Source organism: Phyllostomus hastatus, unplaced genomic scaffold (genome assembly GCF_019186645.2).
Source record: "Phyllostomus hastatus isolate PE091 unplaced genomic scaffold, TTU_PhHast_1.1 phas_scaffold_501, whole genome shotgun sequence".
NCBI lineage: Eukaryota > Metazoa > Chordata > Mammalia > Chiroptera > Phyllostomidae > Phyllostomus > Phyllostomus hastatus.
The window spans coordinates 62,307,142-62,325,860 of NW_025334033.1; the positions used below are offsets into that span (position 1 = coordinate 62,307,142).

Consider the following 18,719-nt stretch of genomic DNA (forward strand, 5'->3'; position numbering starts at 1 on the left):
AATCAGGGGGACGGTTCATTGAACGGCTGACAGGGTGAGCTTGGAGGGCAGACCACTGCGGCCAGCTGCGTCCTGGCCCACTGTGCCACCCTGGGCACACTACTTAGCCTCTCTAAGCTTCAGGATTTTTTTTAAACCTACAGAATGGGTATAATCTTCACAGCACAGAGCAGTCACCTTCAATTTAACAATCCCTGAATAGCCCTCATCACAGAGTCTGGGCACGGTAGGCACTAGGAAACCACAGGTGTAATATCTATAATAATAATAACAAACACTGCAACACATGCAAAAGTATTTGTGAACCCTAAAGAAGCATCGAATGCCAGGATGAAGATTGTCAATTATTCCTCCGTGGAATCCAGTTTCCTCACTTTAACAAAGGGAACAAAGGACAGATCCTGGGTTTCTGCTGGTCGCACACTTCTTTCGCCCTCTGCACCCGGAGGAGGTGTGAACTGCGTCACAGCGAGTGAGGGGCGTGACGAGACAAAGCCCCGTGGAAGAGTCGGCAGCGGTGGACACCGGAACCAACCCCAACAGCGGTCTGCTGCTTCTTGCAACAAGTGGCGTGATTTTTTTTTTCTCCCACTAATGTCATTCCTAGTTCCTGGTGCTTGTTACAAGCACTAAAAGAGTCTTCAGCACCTTTTCATTCCTCATTCTGGCTGCCCTCAGGTTCTTCCAGTGTGAATTTCAGGTAGACATTCTACTCTTATTTCCAACAGCTTTAACTCTTCACTCTTGATTTTCACAGAGAACCCCTACAGAAACGACCCACGTTCAGAGAGACCAGAAGCTCTTGGAAAGCAGGATCTGGGCCCCCAGGTCTAGGTTCTGTGTGACATGTGTGCACCATCAGGACTCAGCCAAGTCCCGGCCACTCCAGGATGTGAGCGTGGACCTCCCCCAGGAAGCCAGGCAGCAACTGGGCCCTGCACAGGGAACCCAGGGGGGGGTGGCATGCGAGGATGTGGCCCGGCCTTGTCTGGGTGGAAGAAGAGCCGCAGCTCGCAGGGGCGTTCCTGAGTCTCGGCCCCCGAGAAGAACCCCGGAAAGTTGACCACATGAATAATCAGCTCCCAGAAAGTCGAGGCCAACATTTCAGCTCTTCTTCAAGATCAAAACATTAATGAGAGAGATAATATATTTGAGATAACATTTAATCTGTGTATAAACCCTCTTTCCTCAAAAAAAAAAAAGATTTCAATATGACTTATGTCACTGAGAGGGAGAAAAGAGGGAGTTGATGGCCTCCTGAAATCGGTTCAGTACTGGAAAGTTCTAAAAGAAAAAAAATATGTTGGCAGTAGTCAGAGTTCAGCAGGGACTTCCTGCTGGGATGGCTATCTTCTTCTCGAGTGTTTGTGGTCTTGGGTCTTCCCTTGCAAGCGAACACATATTGAAGCTAGTGAGAGAGTTAGTACCCGGGCTGTACATCTCTCCCTTTAAAATGCGAAGTGGTGCTTTGAGAAAGTCAATTTGACATTGACAGCAAGACCCCAAGAGGAAGGGAGAAGACTGGAAGCTTCTACAAAGGAGATCCCTTTCACAGTCATTTCAAGGAAGGTAGTAAGCGCCTACATTGTGATTTCATCTCTCAAACCCAATCTTCCCCGAGTTTCTCAGATGACTACTATACCCTACAACCTTTTGAAATATATCTTAAAATTCATGTTCAGATGAAGATGGAGGCACAGGTAAATAAAGCTTGCCTCCTGCACAACCACATCGAAATTACAATGAACTACAGAACAAACATCACTCAGTACTGTCAGAAATCGAGCTGAATGGAAGACCAACAATGACAGAATTAAAGAATCCGCATCCATCCAGACTGGTAGGAGGGACAGAGACATGGAACGGGCTGGTCCCACACCCACGTGTGGTGGGTAAAAATTCAGGAGGGATATCTCGGGAGCAAGGAGTCCCAACCCCACACCAGGCAACACCCATGCCTTCCCCAGCCCAGGGTTCCACAGACAAGAAGATAAGTCCCCATAACTTCTGGCTGCAGAAACTAGTGGGGACTGAGTCAGTGGAAGAAATTCCTGGAGCCCCAAGCAGTTCCTCTTAAAGAACCCACACATGGACTTCATCAGATTCACCCCCTCTGAGCTCCAGCACCCGGGTAGCAGCCTGAAAGGCACCAGTGGGCACGTACAGGGAGGGACTGAAGTTGTCTGGCATGAAGGTGAGAGCTGGGGGACAGCTTTCTCCCAGAGAGAAAGGCAGGCAGAGGCCACTGTCCTTTCTCTGAGCCCTTCCCCCACAGAGCCCCAGAGCCAGAATGTGGGTGCCTTATCTGAGACTCATCAACCTGGCTGACACTTGTTTCAAGTAGCTTTTCCATATGAATGGCTGGTCTTCACTCATGCTTCACAACTTCCTAAATCCTCTCAAACAAACAACAGCCCACCTCAGTGAGCCCCCAGCCCCCTTACCTCTTGCTAAATGGCCACAGGTCTGGCACTGGTAGCAGCCAGCAAAGTTCACAGCTTGGCTTTACCTGGGAACCTCCAAGCCCAGCACAAACAGCAGCTTTATAGCTCAGGCAAGGTGGTCCCAGGCAGAACACAGGTGGGAGCTGACCTTGGCCTGTGCCACCTGGGAAACCCCAGGGCCTGCACACCCAGTGGACAGCTACAGACTACACTGGAGCACCACCACACTGCCCCTGCACAGCTGACCCTCCACCAAGGGTGGAGATTGGTGGTCAGTGGTCACAGCCAGTCCTTGCAGCTGAATGGGCTGGGTAAATCCCTCCCATTGACCTTCCAAGAGCAATCAAGGCTCAACTACAAGAGGAGGATGTACTCAGCCCAGACAAAGGACACACCTCAAGTACCATTTAGGTGATAGGGGAAGCTGTGCCACTGGACCTTACAGGACACCTACTACATCAGGACACACTACCAAGACAGGGAGTCATAGCAGCTCTACCTAATACATAGAAACAAACACAGGGAATCTGCCCAAACAAGGAGACTAAGAAACATGGCCCAAATGAAAGAACGGATCAAAACTCCAGAAAAAGAGCTAAAAGAAATGGAGATAAGCAATCTATCAGATGCAGAGTTCAAAACACTGGTTATAAGGATGCTCAAGGAACTTTGTGAGGACCTCAACTGCACTAAAAAGATCCAGTCAGGAAAAAAAGGATACACCAATTGTAATGAAGAACAATTTACAAGGAAAGAACAGTAGACTTGATGAAGCCAAGAATCAAATCAGTAATTTGGAACATAAGGAAGCAAAAAACGACCAACCAGAACAACATGAAGAAAGAAGACTCCAAAAAAACGAGGACAGTGTAAGGAGCCTCTGGGACAACTTCAAGCATTCCAACATTCACATCATAGGGGTGCCAGAAGGAGCACAGAAAGAGCAAGGAACTGAAAATCTATTTGAAAAAAAATAATGAAAGAAAACTTCCCTAATTTGGTGAAGGAAATAGACATGTAAGTCCAGGAAGCACAGAGAGTCCCAAATAAAGATGGATGCAAAGAGGCCCACTCCAAGACACATCATAACTAATATGCCAAGGGTTAAAATAAAGAATCTTAAAAGCAGCAAGGGGAAAGTAGTTCGTTACCTACAGGGGAGTTCCCATAAGACTGTCAGCTATTTCTCAAAAGAAACTTTGCAGGCTAGAAAGGATTGGCAAGAAATATTCAAAGTCATGAAAAGCAGGGACCTACAGCCAAGACTGCTCTACCCAGCAAAGCTATCACTTAGAATCAAAGGGCAGATAAAAATTCCCAGACAAGGTAAAGCTAAAGAATTTCATCATCACAAAAATATTAGTATATGAAACATTAAAGGGACTTATCTAAGAAAAAGAAAATTAAAACTATGAATAATAAAATGGCAACAAACTCATTAACTATCAAGAACTGGATCTAAAAACCAAAAACAAACTAAGCAAACAACCAGAACAGGAACAGAATCAAATACAGAGATCTTTTGGAGGGTTATCAGCTGGGAGGGGAAAGGGAGAAACGGAGGAAAAGGTACAGGGATTAAGAAGCATAATTGGTAGATACAGAATAGATGGGGGGTTGCTAAGAATGGTATAAAAAATAGAGAAGCCAAAGAACTCATATGCACGACCCACAGACATGAACTAAGGCAGGGCGAGGAATCGCTGGAAGGAACAGGGGTACTGGGTGGAGGGGGACAAAGGGGGAAAATTGGGACAACTGTAATAGCATAATCACTAAAATATACTTAAAATATAGCATCAATACAAATGCATGAAGTTGTGGTGTGCTTGTGTACAGTGCGGCAAGGGAGGGTAGGGTGACAGGAAGTGCAAATGAGAAGACAAATGGGGTGAAATGTTAACAATAAGTGAGTCTGGGCAAAAGGTACACAGCCATCTCTGTACTATTTTAAATTATTTCTTTAAAATGTTTAAAAAGCCAACCCAGCATGCTCTGGACCCTGCTCTCCAAACAACAGGCACTCGTCTTTCTCGCTCTCATCCCCCTTTCCCCTCTTCTCTGAGTCATTCTGCTAAGCTTAGAAACACCTTCTTTATGAAACAAACAAATAAACAAACAAACAAATGCAAATATTGCTCTTGATCCACAGCCACTAAGGTCCTCGTGAAAGACGTGCCACACTTTCTCACTCTCCGTCTACCTTGAACCCTCTCTGGCCGGGCCCCTGCCATCACCCCACACAGACACTGGTCTTGCTCAAGCCCCCAGACACCCCCCAGGCTGCCAATACCGATGGATCCTCTTCGGTTCTTGCGCTACTGGCTCTTCCACTGCATTTGACAGCAGGGACCACACCCACTTCTACAGCCTTTGGATCCAACACCCTTGATTTTCCAGTCCTGCCCCTCTGCCCCTGCGGACTCTCCTTTTCCATGTCCTCATCCTCGACCTGACTTCTAGCGGTTACAGTTCCTGAGGTTCTCAGTCCCTCTGTCTCTCGAGGAGGTCTCACCCATCCCCACGGCTTCAAAAACCATGTCCCCGCTGAAGACCCCCAGATTTGTCTCCTCGGCCCACAGCTTTGCTCTGAACTCCATGCTCACACGGACCAAGTGCCCTGACCTCCCCACTTGAATCTTCTCAAAACTCAACTCTTGGTCTCCCCAAACCCCCAATCTTCTCCCCAGTCTCCCCATCTCCGTAACTGCCACTTGACCTGCTCGTGTCAGGAAACCCAAATCAGCCACTGGATGTTGAAATTATAAGCAAGATTTTTTCTTCATGCTTTTCAGAGGTTTAACATATTCCTACAATAAACATATACTTATGAACACATGAGTTCATCAAAATTAAAAGAACCAAAGCTTCTTTCTTTGAAACAGAACAAAGCATTGAAAACAGAACACAATGCTTTATAGTCTCTATATTTACTCTTAGTTTTACTTTCATGAATGTCTAAATACGGATACAAAAAAGTAAATGTTAATTTTATTAGTTACCGGAAGTGTTTGGATTTACTGGAGACATCACAGCATTGGCTTCTATCTAGAAAAGAAGAAAGAATAGGGCATAAAATTTCGTCCAATTTTTTTCACAGTGCAAGTCCTGAATTCCTGAGGGAGAGACTGTATTTTAAGAGAAGCCAACTTTGTCAGGCCCTGCAGGCACGCGATGTCACAGGACAGCTATGACGGTCATTTCACGCTTTCATTGACCTCTGGAAGTTACCAGATGCTAATCTGCTACAGGCTCTAGTGACCCCAAAACTCTACTCCATTGACCAAAACAGTGTAAGCACGTAAAATCAACTTGGCTGTCCCACATGCAGCATGGCCTAAAAGGTGACCTTTCCGTTTTAGACAAATACATAAATTGTTGCAATGGGCCAGATGGTTTTATTTTATCCGCCCCCCCCATTGTAAAAGAAACATGATGCTGCAAACTTGAAAAATATAAAAACTTATGAAGACAACTTTTAAAATCAGCCATCCAATGAAAGCCATTAACATTTTGGCCTAACTTTTTTGTCTGTGCATTTTAAACGTATTTGTTCACACACTGCCTATAAAGTTTGGGGCCTGCCTTCACTAAATGTTGTAACACAGTGTAAACACCATGGAATTAGAACCTTGTCAGTACCCGACTTAAGTTTCTCTACCTTGGGTTCCATGCCCAGCCCTTTCCTGGTTCCTCCTGCTCCCTGGAGGGTTCCTACCACATCAAGAAATCTTCAGGACGTCCCCTGCCTCCCCTCTGAAATGGTGCTCCCCAGTCTTCTACTCTCAGACCACTGCCCATCCCTCCCCGCATACTCTCCTTGGGCAATGCCACCCAGTCTCCTGTGCTGAGCTACCACCTGGGAGCTGAAGAGCCCCCAGTCTGTCTCCAGCCCTCACCTGTCCCCCCAGTTTCAGATTCCCGTATTAGAGAGAGGAAGCACAGTCTGACAGCAGATCAAACACCCCAGCACCAGCGTGGTATTCAATGAGCGAAGGCACTTGGCACGCTCACGGCCCCCTCAGACTGAACGTACCCCCATCAGAACTCACTGACTTTCCACTGAAACCTGTCCCCAAGTTTTCTTACTTAGTGGCATCACAGTTGCTTCAGTCCTGGTGTCACACCACCACTCTCTCACCGCCATCCTCTTACCACGACCACATCCAATCAGTCATAAGGGCATAACTTCTCCCACCACCACAAAGTGCTCCCAGACACTCCCCATCAGAGGTCCACCTAGCTCCTCTAGTCTAAATGACACTTGGACTCCCACTACAGTTGTCACTAGACTCTGACTGTCACTGGAGTCGGACCCTCCTCCTTGTCCCCTTCGCTTTTTGTTCTTTTCTTAGTAAGTCTCTCTACACTAAACTGTAAACAACTTCAAAGTAGGGTTGGTGCTTTATCCGTCTTTCTATCTCTAGCAGATAGCAAATACCTTTTCAGTAAATAGGAACACAATAATTCCACTGTGTAAACAACTGCATAAGCACATGTGATTTATTACACAAGTGCTTTAACTGCTTCATGACCTGCATTCAGTAAATATTTCATTTACTCAAATGCAATACTAAAAAAAAAAAAAAAAACCCAAACCTCAACCCAGTAAAAAAGTTAAAAAAATAAATCTGTTAAATTTCATGCAGGGTATGCATTAAGTGCTATTTATTTAATAAAACTTTATTGTACAAATGATTGATAAGTGTATAGGTGATTTGCCATACCAATTCTTTACTGTTTAGTGATTTGCAGTCAATAAAACACTTCATTAGATTAAAAAATAACAATCCGAAACTTCAACCAGGTATGAAAATAAAAGCTAAAACCTTGGAGTGTACATACATAAGTTACCACACCACCGTACCTGTCACTGAGTTCCTCACTTACATGCTGAAATTAAAACCAACCAAGTAGACTCAAGGGTGATAAAGGCAGGAGACCAGGTATCTTTCCCGCTGAACGCAGGTTAAATACAATGCTTCAAAGGCTGAGTCTGCTTGGCTGACCTGCTGTACAATTCCAGCTGAAGTGATTGCAGGTTAACAGAAGAGCTGCAATTTCTGGGAGCCAGCCCTGGCTTCTCCTCTGAGCTTTGTAATCAGCCACTCCGTAACGGACATGGCCTAGTACTTGAACCACTCTGAACCCATCTGGGGTATTCATATGGTCATAGACCATATTTACCGTGAAGTTGTGATGTATTTAAGCATAATGAAGGATGGAGAAGTGGGGCATCATGTGGTCCCTGGCTTTGCTGGGCTTGCAATCTGTCAGGCAGAGCCCCCTCATGAGCAACAATGGGTCAAAGTGATTGCCAAGCTGTTTGGTCTAACAAGGGCACGAGGGAAGGACGGCAGGCAGAGTCCCAAGTGCTCCCTCTGCTTGATGGCTGCATTTGGATTTCTTAAACCTGCACAAGATCTTGCCTCGGATTAATTCCAGTGCAGCAGCTTAACAAAAGGGACCCATTTCTAGAATGTGATGTAACAGCACAAAGATGGGGGGGGGGGACAGGAAACTGGCCCTACTACAGTAGGAGACTCATCGAAATTCAGTTCAACTCTCATTATTAGTGAATTCACGCAACCTTTTCCTGGAGACCAATGTCCAGGACTTGTACTTCTAAGAATTTATTCCACAGATGTACACCCACAAGCACAGATACAGATATAAACGGCTGCCCACAGCAGCAATGTTTGTAGGAGCAAAACATAAAGGAATAAATCTAAATGACCAAAAGCAGGAAACTGGGTAATAAGAATACTATGCAACTATATTTTTAATGTGGTGGTTGTGGGTGCTTTCATGTTCAATTACTCTTAAGTCAGAAAAGACAGTGATGTTTTCGTGTACATGTTTGTCTTGCAAAGGAAATTTTAGAATGATACACAAGAAACTTCATAATGGTAACCCCTAAGTGGGATCCTGTAGTGGGGTGGGGGGGAGAGGGAGTTTACATTCAACTTTATACTTTTCTGCAGTTTGAATTTTTTAGCATGTTAATGTATCACCTCTATAATTTAAACAAAGAAAAATTTTAAATAATAAAAACCCCCTGCATGTCACTTCCTCTGTGAATTCCTCCTATTACCAACACTGCCGTCCCAGCCTTCCCTCTTCACACCTACCTATCATCTCATATTTCATGGGCTCTAGTGAGATGGCTTTCTTAATTCATCCCTAAGTTGGGTTCTAGAGGAAAAAATGAGTGACATTCAGCACTGGGCACATCTCTGAAACTGCTTATAAGGCAGCGATTAACCTTATAAGTATCTTAAGCTAGCCCTCTGCGCTCTACCATTAGGATCCGTTCACCATTAGAGCTTCATGCTGTCTGCCCCATCCCCAGACATAGAGACAAAGCTGTACCTTGGAAGGCTTGTACCCAAACAGCATTACAACAGCAACTTTAAAGTCCTCTCTGCTTAGGTAGCCTTTGTTATCTTCGTCACACACTTTGAATACCTAAGGAACATTAAATATCTTCAGTTAAGACAGAAACATTTCGATTGTTCTATTATGTTTCTTACTAGTTTAAATTTGAACCTCCAAAACCTAAAACCTAAAACTCGGCCCAGCAGTAGGCTTGGAACTGGAGCATTATCTCACTGTTAGTTCCTTTAAACTTTTGTGATAATTTCTGCCCAAAATTCGGTCCGAGAATTAGGAAACTGAGGCAAAGGGCCTTGCTTGCTCTGAAAGGCGGGAAGAGAGATGCAGGTTATTACTAGACTATGTAGAGGAGAACAGAAGGGACTTAGAAGTAGCCAGAACACAGGACGGGGAGCCAGAACCCAGCAACCCGAGGCTCAGGCATTAACTGACTCTGGATTGACTGACCACTCTTTATCACCGCAAGGACACTACATAAGACGCAGGAAGGGGGACCTAAGTGAGAGCCCCGAGTCAAGTTAAAATCTGAGACACCTACTTCCACCCATCTCTTGTGTTCTGAGGGGCTGGCTTCCCACGTCTTTGGCCTGGCGGCGACCTGGGAGAAGAACATCTCGACCGCCACAACCAAATCGAGACAAACCGGCGATCTCCGCAGCTAGAGAGCGACAAACAGCAGACCACCCACCACACTCACTCCCGCTCCCGCAACTGAACGCGGCCGGGCACCTCCAAGGTCTTCTCCCATTGGACAGCACGCAAGCCACTGGGGTTGGTACCGCAGTTTTATTGGTCAGAGGCTTTGTTTGCGGAGGTTTCCCCGGAACAGCCAATGGCGGAGAGGCTCTGCGGTCCACCCCCAGCGCTGGACTACGCGGGGTCTGGTCCCCTTAACTCCTTGCGCGCAGCTGGAGAGCCAGCTCGCCCGGTTGCTGCTTCAATGACTGTTTCTGTGCCCCCGCACTTCGCAATAAATTACTTTTGATAATTGCGATCTACCACAGTGTGCTATTATAGGAGACGCAAAGAGTGTGGACAAAGCATAGGAGGAATCGAATAAAACGAGCCAAGTCCAGCATTCGCGTGCAGATCATCAAATCATTGGGTTCCAGCCCCACGAGGTCAGTTTTGTCCTCCCTGTATCCCCAGCACGTAGCACGATGCCTGCCACAAAGCAGACGAACCAGCTGAACCCTGAGGACATTTACACAAGTTACTTTTTCAATCCTCCGGGAGAGGAGCTTGGTATGAAAGAAACTCCGAGAATAAGTAGTATAAACAGCACTGAGCCCAAATTCCATCGCAGACATCCTCATTAATGGTAAGGAGTATGGAGAAGGCTCCGTTTTGCAAAGGAGTTTGTCTTAGACCGCTATTTTTTCAGGCAAATCAGTAAGATTAAAAAGCACACGCACGCTCAGAGACATACACATCGGTTTCAAATAAGAAACGGGCATTCGAGGTCGATTCCGAGGGGCGCTCATTTAACCTTGTATTTTACAGCAGATTTAACATCGTGCGCCCCAGGCGAGCCCGCTTCTCCTGGGACACGGGTCTCAGCCCTTAGCCACCTCGAAGCTCAGCTGGTCCTCTCTCGGCCTCCAGAACCACCGCCCCCACCCCACACCCAGCCTCGAGCCCCGAGAGCCTGAAGCTGTCCGCGAGAATCGCAGTAAATGGGATGTTTTGCTAATTAACTAAGAGAGAGGGAGGTAACAGTTATTTTCCTCTTTCCGGTTTTTTGTTTGTTTGTTTGTTTGTTTGTTTGTTTGTTTTGTGTTGTGTTCTTTTTTGAGAGAAGTGGCCAGGAGGTGAGCCGAGACCCAGACACCGAGTCACCCCTTCGCCACCTGCTGGGAGAGCTCCTGGCAACCCCTTGGATATGGCGGTCTTTGGGACCCAGCGGCGGACGTCCCGGAAGGGGAAGACGAAGGGGCTGAAGCACCTTCGCGAAGTGCGCGCCGGGGCCGGGAGAGTTTGAACTGCGCGCAGGCGCCGGGACCGTGGAGGGGCGGGATCCCGAGTGGTTGCGGGCTCCGAAGCCTCCGGCGGCTGCGGGAACTGGGCCTGCGCTCGTGCTTCTTCCGGCCTCGTGGCGGTGCGCGGGCCGCGCGGATCCCGCGAAGTCCTGAGGTCCCGGCGGGGCTGGAAGCGGAGCGTCTCGTAGACACTAGGTAGGGTCCCCTCCTAGGCCTCGACTTCCTCCAGAACCTGTTAGGCGCAAGCAGCACGCTCTGCAACCAGAGTCCTCCGGGAGTGGGGACGTGAGGGCTCCCCCTGCCCCCCGGTTCTTATTGCGGCTTCTCCCCGTAGTTAGGTGGGTGGTCTCGGCTGTTAGGGGTGATAGCGAGCTCGTGGTGAGCGTTTACCCCATGCCGGACACTTAACCTTTCTGTGCTCGGTTTCCCTGGGAACAGTCGTGGTACTTGGTGTAGATTTCTTGTGAAAGCGAAATGAGTTAATCCCTGGTGAAGCGCTTCGATTGGTGCCTGGCGCAAAGGAAGCGCACAGAAAAGTTAGGAGCTGTCATTACTGCCCTAAACGTACCCCGAATCCACTCACTTCACTCCATCCCCACTGCTTTCCGTCAGGCAGCTCCCCGAGTCTTTGCAGGAGCCTCCTCACTTCGACTTCTGTCTCCGTCCAAACCATTCTCCACCCAGAGTTGTAAGGAACGCAATATTTTTAAAAGGGGTAAGTAGGACCAAGGTACTCCCCTGCTTATTAAAGCCCTTTGGTGGAGCCCCGCGGTTCTTAAAATAAAACCCAGTATCTTTAACAGGCCTTGCTCCTCCTCCCCACCCTCTTCATCCTGGACCACTGTGTTACTTGACCAAGTCCTTCCCTCTGCTCCTGCAGTTTTTACAGCCTGGTTCCCACCTCGTGGCCTTTGCAGGCTGGGTACCCTCTCCTTGGAATGCTGCTTCACCCCACCGCTGCTGGTTCCTTTCGCCCTCCAGACCCCACTTAAATATTACTTATTCAGAGGGTTCCAGAGTAAGGGCATCCCTGATTCTGTCTCACACCTGTAAAATGTAAGGAATGTCTGTAAAGATATCTTAGTTTTTTGTTAGTTTGTTTTTGTGTTGGGCTTTTTCTTTCCCCGTAAGATATATGAGCTCTTCTAAGGCAGAAACCGTTTGTATGTGGTTAACTCTTTATTCCCAGTGTTTGGCACATAGTAGCTGCTCAATAAGTATGTTGGATGAATGAACTCAGGGAGGTAGGTATGGTGCCTGCCCCCTAGTAATGACTGGATCTGAAATCAGGGCCCGTGTTTGCCCACTAAAAGGCCACATAGGGTCTCAATTGAGGAGCCTTACTCCTGTGTCCTCCTGATGTTCTGCAGACTCTGTAAGCAGCAGCATCTGGGTGTAGTATGGTGGGGGGAGAGAGAGAGCTAGCAGCTTTAAGAGAAGTACTCATTTGCATCCACAAATTTTTCAAGTCCTTAATAAAAGCTCTAAAACTTCAAGCTGGCAGTTGGTGGGAGAGTTTCTTTAGATTTCACCCTCCTTGGCATGTATTTTCTGCTTGTGAGATAAAGAAAATAGAAATTCGACTGTGTGGTTTACAAAATAAAAATGTTTTGCTCCAGTACAAGTTCTTTGTGGGACTTAGCATTTTGATTTAGGACCGGGACGGTAAGCTATTACATTAGTTGGGTCCTCGTGGAAGTATATACTTCTAGGTAATGTATATACAGAGTTGATCATGTGACACTGTTGAGAATTTTAAGATTTACAGTAAGTAAGTAGCTCATCTTGGGAAAGTAAGAAATAATCACTGAATTCCTTCGGGCCCCATGCTTCAGTGAGGGACAGCTACGTAAATTCCAATTTGACTATAAAAATGTGAGCATCCTCACAATTACTGTTGAAATTTCTTAAATTGGCCTGAACCCCAACCCAGCAGTTGGAAGCTTCAGGGTCAAGAATGAACATCTTTGTTTTGTTTTGGACTTTGGCTCAACCCTTATTCCTGGGGCATCTAAGAACAAGATCTAGGTTGAAAAATGAAGGGAGGGGCAGAGAAGGTGACCGGGATTTTTGCTGTCACTTTTTTGCCAGATTCCGTAGCAGCGTTTGGTAATGTGCCCCTAAGCACCTGCAAAGCGGCTGATGTTGGTTACGCAGCTCAGCGTCTGGTAGGTGTCAGGTGTGCTGTGTATATTGTAGACGCTCACACGACAGCGAATCTGAGGGCAGTGGAGTTAGTTTACCAATGGCCTAGTGAATGGGAAGTAACAATATTTCTGTCTTTCACTTCCAGAGGTGTAATGTCTCAGGAAGGTAATTATGGGAAATGGACAATATCAAGCAGTGACGAAAGTGAGGAGGAAAAGCCCAAACCAGACAATCCGTCTACCTCTCTCCTCCCCTGCGCTGGGCAGCGAGCAGCCTATGAGCCTAGGTACACCTGTTCAGAGGCTCGGAAAGCTGCCCACAGGAGGAAAATATCACCCGTGAAATTCAGCAACGCAGATGCGGCTTCAGATGCCAAGAGGCAGAAGAGCGGTTCCCAGGAAGAGCTGGGTTGGTGTCTCTCCAGCAGCGACGATGAGCTGCCCCCAGAGGCGCAGCAGAAGGCAGCCGAGAAAGTGGTGGTCAAAGAGGAGAAAGGTGTCTCCTCACCCAAAGACAATGCTGCCCCACGAGCTGGAAATCACGGCCCTCCTGCCCACCACGTGCTCGAAGAGGACGAGTATGAGACATCGGGGGAAGGCCAGGACATTTGGGACATGCTGGATAAAGGGAACCCCTTCCAGTTTTACCTCACGAGAGTCTCGGGAATTAAGGCCAAGTATAACTCCGGAGCCCTGCATATCAAGGGTAAGTGGCGCCGGTGTGGGGAGCCGCCAAACTGCACGTGGGGGTGAACCTGGGCAGTCCTCCAGACTGATCTCCAAGATCCTCGTGGTCTCAGGGAAAGAAAAATACCATTTTAACAGCAAACTATTTACTTTGGGCAGGAAACCAGAGGCTGTTTCTCTGTAGGGCTGTCCCCATAGAGGAATGCTTTGGAACACTTAGTGTGACGTTTTAAATTGCTTAACTTTTAACTTGGAGATTACACTTCATCAGTAACATTTTATTAAGGAGGTAGCAAATACCTGACATCCGCAGTTCTCTTTGGTCCCTGGGTCAGCAGCATCTCATTTTTAACAGTTTCGACTTGTTAAAAATGCAGGGTCTTGGCCCTACCCACGTTCTTTGGGAGCAAGGCTCTGCAATCTGTGTAAGGAGCCCTTTAGGGGATTCTAACGCCCAGTCAAGTTTGAGGACCACTGCTTGGAAGCCTGGCTTTGGTTCTTGGCAAAGAAGCTAAAAAAAAAATGCCGGCATGCAAATAGATGTTTCATTTCTGAACCAGAAGATGGTCTTTGGTTGCTTTGGTTATTCCCTGGGGTGCGTCTGTGTGATACTGTGTTATATATTTGGGCTTCATCTCTGGCTGTATTTGGTTTTTGTCCTAGGCTCCTGAAACAGCTCCAAAGTAATGAAGGTCAAAGGAGTATGTTTTGTTATTCGTAACAAGCCCTTCTCAACCACACCTGGGCTTGTGTGAATGAGGTGACTTTAGGAAAGCCCCTAAGAATGGGGGGCTGGTTGCCCAGTAAACCAACCACGTGATTAAAGGTGGAGCTTGCAGCCTCATCGCCTACCTCCAGGGAGAGGAGAGGGACTGGAGGTTGAGTTAATCACTAAAGGCCCATGATTTAATCAAAATGCCTGTGTAACAAAGCCCCTTTAAAAAACCCTAGCTGAGTGGGTCTGGAGAGCCTCCAGGCTGGAGCACCCGTAGAGGTGCTGGCAGTGAAACAGTGTGCAGCTAAGAGGGGTCCCCCAAATGGGATTTGGAATGGGGTCCAGAACTCAAGGTGTCCAGGAAATATTAGGATGTCCTCACCCCTTCCCCCGCAGGTGTGGGTTGGGGGAAGGGACACATGGAGCAGGGCCATTGAGGGCTGTTTTGCATAGCAACAGCTTTGCAGCTAACCTTTGGTGTGGTCATTTAACATATCTATAACCTTTAACTGGTTGCACAGATATGTTAAATAGCTGTGACCATGCTTTGAGCCTTGGAGATGAAAGTAACTACCCCCCCCCCCCCGCCCCATGTGACTGGGAGGCAACTCCCCCTGGTTACAGCACCTGTGTGAGAGCTTGGAGATGATTGGCTCCACACCATGGGGCCATACCTGCCCCCGACTCAGTATGGCAGCCCAGTGAAGCTGGAAGGATATGGGAATGCTGGCAAGTGTAGCCAATTGTGGGAGGAGTCGAAATAGGGCTACAGAGGAGGATTGGCACGGGGATTTAAAGCCCAGACACCGCAGCCATTGAGGAGAGGACCACGAGGCTATGGCAGTGCAGAGTACATGCAGCTGTGGCAATAGAGGAGTGAGGACCACGCAGCTGTGGGCATGTAAGAGACAGGCATGCGGCTTTGCAAGAGTGGGGACCCCCACAGCTTTAGTAGGGGGAACCACCATGTGGCTTTAGCAGAGAACTGCCACTCACTTTTGGCAGAGTAGCGACCCCCCTCCCCTGCAGCTTTGGTAGAAGAGGACCACGTGGCCTTGGGGTGCCCCCTTTGGCCATGTGGCCTGGGAAGCAGGAGAGACTTTGCCTGGAAAATGGGTACAAAGAACTCTTGCCAGCAGGCCATGAGAAGGTGCCACATGGCTTTGGATTAATTGGAGATCCTGCCTGGACGGTGACACAGCTGACGGTGTCAGGAGCCTGGATCCCGGACGTCTACTTTTCCTGAGATACAGTACCCCAAATTAGGGCAGGGGGAGAAGGAAGCACATGTCTGTGGGTATCCAAAAGGACTTTGACATTTTAATGAAGACATTAGGTCACTACTTTAAGTCTATATAGCTTTAAATAAACATTTCCTTTCCTTTTCGAAAATCTCTGGCATTGAGAGATGTCTTTCCTATAAGGTGGCAGACAAGCGAACCTGGGGGGTTCCTTTCTGTAACAGTTTTTGGCGTCCCTGGGTGGGCCAATAATTGCCCCCCCATCTGTTCTGTAACAGGAGGGTGCACCTGACAGGGCGTGAAGCTCTATACCCTTTCCCGTGCCCCATGCGGCTCTTCCGCCTGGCTCTTCCTAAGTTGCACCCTTTTATAGTAAACCGGTCATCCAAAGTGCTTTCCTGAGTTCTGTGAGACTAGCACATCATCAGACCTGAGGAGGGGATCATGGGAAGCTACAGGCAGAAGTACAGGAGGTCTGGACCTGTGATGGGCGTCTGAGGTGGGGCTGAGCTCTGAACCTGTGAGATGCGATGCTAATGCCAGGTGGATGGTGTCAGGATTGAGTGAAACTGTCGGATATCCAGCTGCAGAGAACTGGAGAATCGGTATGTGGGGAAAGCCCAGTGACCCTGGTGTCAGAAGGATTGGGTGAGGAGAGAAAACAGTTTTCCTTTCAGGGGGAACCTCTAAGGGGGAACAGCAGGAGCTCTAGAATCCAGACGCAGGATTTGAATCCTGGCTTCACCACTCCCTCGCTGTGTGTATGATTACCAAAGGACCTGCCTGCCCTTCTTTGCATTTCCGCCTGCTCTCCTTTTAAACCGGGGTGTCACAGAGAAAAGGAGGAAAGCGCAGGAAGTGGCCAGCACAGTAGGCTAACACAGCCGGTGCACACAATAAACATTGTCCTTAATTCCGGATCACCCATTTTTCTGGCCCACTCTCAAGATTGGATTGTGTCCCGCCATCAATAATGTTTTAATTACATATAATTATATAATTGTATATTATATATCTTCTCTGACACACTAATGTTGGTGTATTTAACTCCACACTGTAAGGGAGTTAGATTCTACACGTTATTTCTTTTCTTTTTGAAATTCTCTTGTGTGGGTACTTTCAGGAAACATGACCCAGATCTCAGTGCTTTCGTTTTGTTTTGTTTTGTTTGACAGCGCTGGACACAGGAGATCGACAGAGAACTGTGCCAGGTTTTGCTGTGTAATGAAATGATGAAGGCTGGCTGTTAGCACCAGGATACGGAGGAAGGGGTGGGGGATGTTAAGAAGGGAGCTTGTGCACAGTGTCCCCTTTAACTCTCACAACAGCCTGTTAGGAGATGCTACGGTTACTTCCTTGGGTGGGCAGCGGATCTGCAGTTTAGGCAGGTTTGAAAAACCTACCAAGGTCACAGAGGTGGTAAATGGTAGAGCTGGGATGTGAACCCAGGAATTCAGCATCTTAACTGTTCAGTATATCACTCCAACATGTGGAAGGGTACATATGATATGTATTGGGTTGGCCAAAAAGTCCACTACCTTTTTTCCATAAAATAGAAGACACATTTTTCATTTTCAGCAATAACTATTGATTTGGATATGTTGACTACGTTGGCTATCTCCCACATGGTATAACATTGATCGTTATCAATGTGTCAGTTTGATCACTATCAATTTCAATAGGTCTACCCGACCATAGAGCATTGTTCTTCGACAAATCTCCAGCACAAAACTTCACAAACCACTTCTGACACATTGTGTCAGTCACAACACCTTCTCCATACACTGCACAAATCTTTTTTTGTGTCTCTGTGTCTCAGTTGCGTTTTTACTTTTCTTGAAATAATAAAGCAGAATATGCTGAAAATGTTGTGTTTCTTCCATCTTCAATATTAAAATGACTGCACAAAAATTCACCAGTTTGGATTTTTTTTTAACCTACGCTGATATGACAGCTGTCACAATACAGTCCAACAAAATTGTTCCGAATGAACTGAACGACAACTGAGCACTACTAGAGCCATCGTACTGAAAAAACATAACTGACTTTTTGGCCAACCAAGTATGAATTTGTGGATTGTTCAGAAGGTGTCGCTGAGAAAGAGGGGCCACAGATGGGCCAAGACAGACGAGTGAAACTTAGAAAGGTGGGGAGAGTGTGACTGGTGGGGGCAGAATGGGGGGTACCATCAGGGACTGCATTGCAGTTTTATCTCCTGGTGGTACAGCTCTCCCCTTAGAGGGGTTTCGGGTACTGTAAACTCTTTGTGCCCAGGCGTCGAGCACGTGTCTGGAAGACAGAGGGCGCTCAGTGAGTGCGGGTCAAAGAGATGAAGGAGCCCATTCTTCATCCTGGGGGACGGTCGGGTGGTTGAGAGCAGAGGTGCCGGAGTAGAGTGGACAGCCTGGGCTCAGATCCTGCCCCTGCCCCTGCCTACGGGGAGACTCCTCAGGGACAGTGGGGGCCGCAGACCCCGCCTCTCCTCGGAAGCCGTCAGGGAGGAGTAAGAGTGAACACGTGGAAAAAGTGCCAGGAACGGAGCCTGGCGCCTCCTGGGTCCTGTACGGGTGCGGCTATTAGGACCGGGGGTGGCGATGGTGAATGGTCAGTCCTTCCTGTCGAGGTGGTGGTGCTAATGCAACAGGAGCTCTCCGGCCTGGGCCTAACCGAAGTCAGGCTGGAACGGCTGAGAGGTGGGACTCCCTCAGAGATCACCGAGCATGCTTGAAACACGAGCTTGGACCTGTGGCTGCCTCCGCCTTCTCCCTCACAGGAACCAAGTGAGGCCCGGGCTGGGGAGGTAAAAGTTAAGAAATCTGGAAGGAAGAACAACATGCATCATTATTGTCCTTACTGACAGCTTCTAAAATTAACCGCTCATCTAGTATTGAAGTTGTAGCTTTTAATTTTACATTCTATTGTATTAAAGAATATATGGTAAGTATTAGTACATCACAGAGAAATTTTCCCTTGAATGTTATGGAACACCGAAGTCTTAACTCTGTAGTAATTTTCCAGTTCACTGTTTTCTAAGCCAAATTTTGAGCATCAATGACTATTAAGTCAGTTGTGATTATTTTTTTATTGATTGATTTTGGGGAGAGAGAAAA

The 18,719-nt window shown here is 47.5% G+C and overlaps 2 protein-coding genes across 4 annotated transcripts in view; one reads left to right on the forward strand and one right to left on the reverse strand.

Annotated features, from left to right (window-relative positions):
- The window catches only part of EFCAB11 (EF-hand calcium binding domain 11), a 124,195-nt gene extending 114,652 nt beyond the window's left edge, over window positions 1-9,543 (reverse strand). For both annotated transcript variants that reach the window (XM_045823233.1, XM_045823234.1), the window contains exons 1-3: window positions 9,379-9,543; window positions 8,817-8,912; window positions 5,447-5,492 (exon numbers count right to left, since the gene is read on the reverse strand). In XM_045823233.1, the coding sequence (XP_045679189.1) occupies window positions 5,447-5,492; window positions 8,817-8,912; window positions 9,379-9,453 (217 nt within the window). In that variant the 5' untranslated portion in view covers window positions 9,454-9,543. The remainder of the gene's footprint in view (window positions 1-5,446; window positions 5,493-8,816; window positions 8,913-9,378) is intronic.
- A 1,202-nt stretch (window positions 9,544-10,745) lies between these two features.
- Window positions 10,746-18,719, forward strand: part of TDP1 (tyrosyl-DNA phosphodiesterase 1) — a 63,806-nt gene continuing 55,832 nt past the window's right edge. Inside the window, exons 1-3 of one of the 2 annotated variants that reach the window (XM_045823917.1) lie at window positions 10,746-11,014; window positions 11,432-11,534; window positions 13,113-13,672. In XM_045823917.1, coding sequence (XP_045679873.1) covers window positions 13,120-13,672 — 553 coding nt within the window. In that variant the 5' untranslated portion in view covers window positions 10,746-11,014; window positions 11,432-11,534; window positions 13,113-13,119. The remainder of the gene's footprint in view (window positions 11,015-11,431; window positions 11,535-13,112; window positions 13,673-18,719) is intronic. The other variant, XM_045823916.1, reaches the window with a different exon arrangement.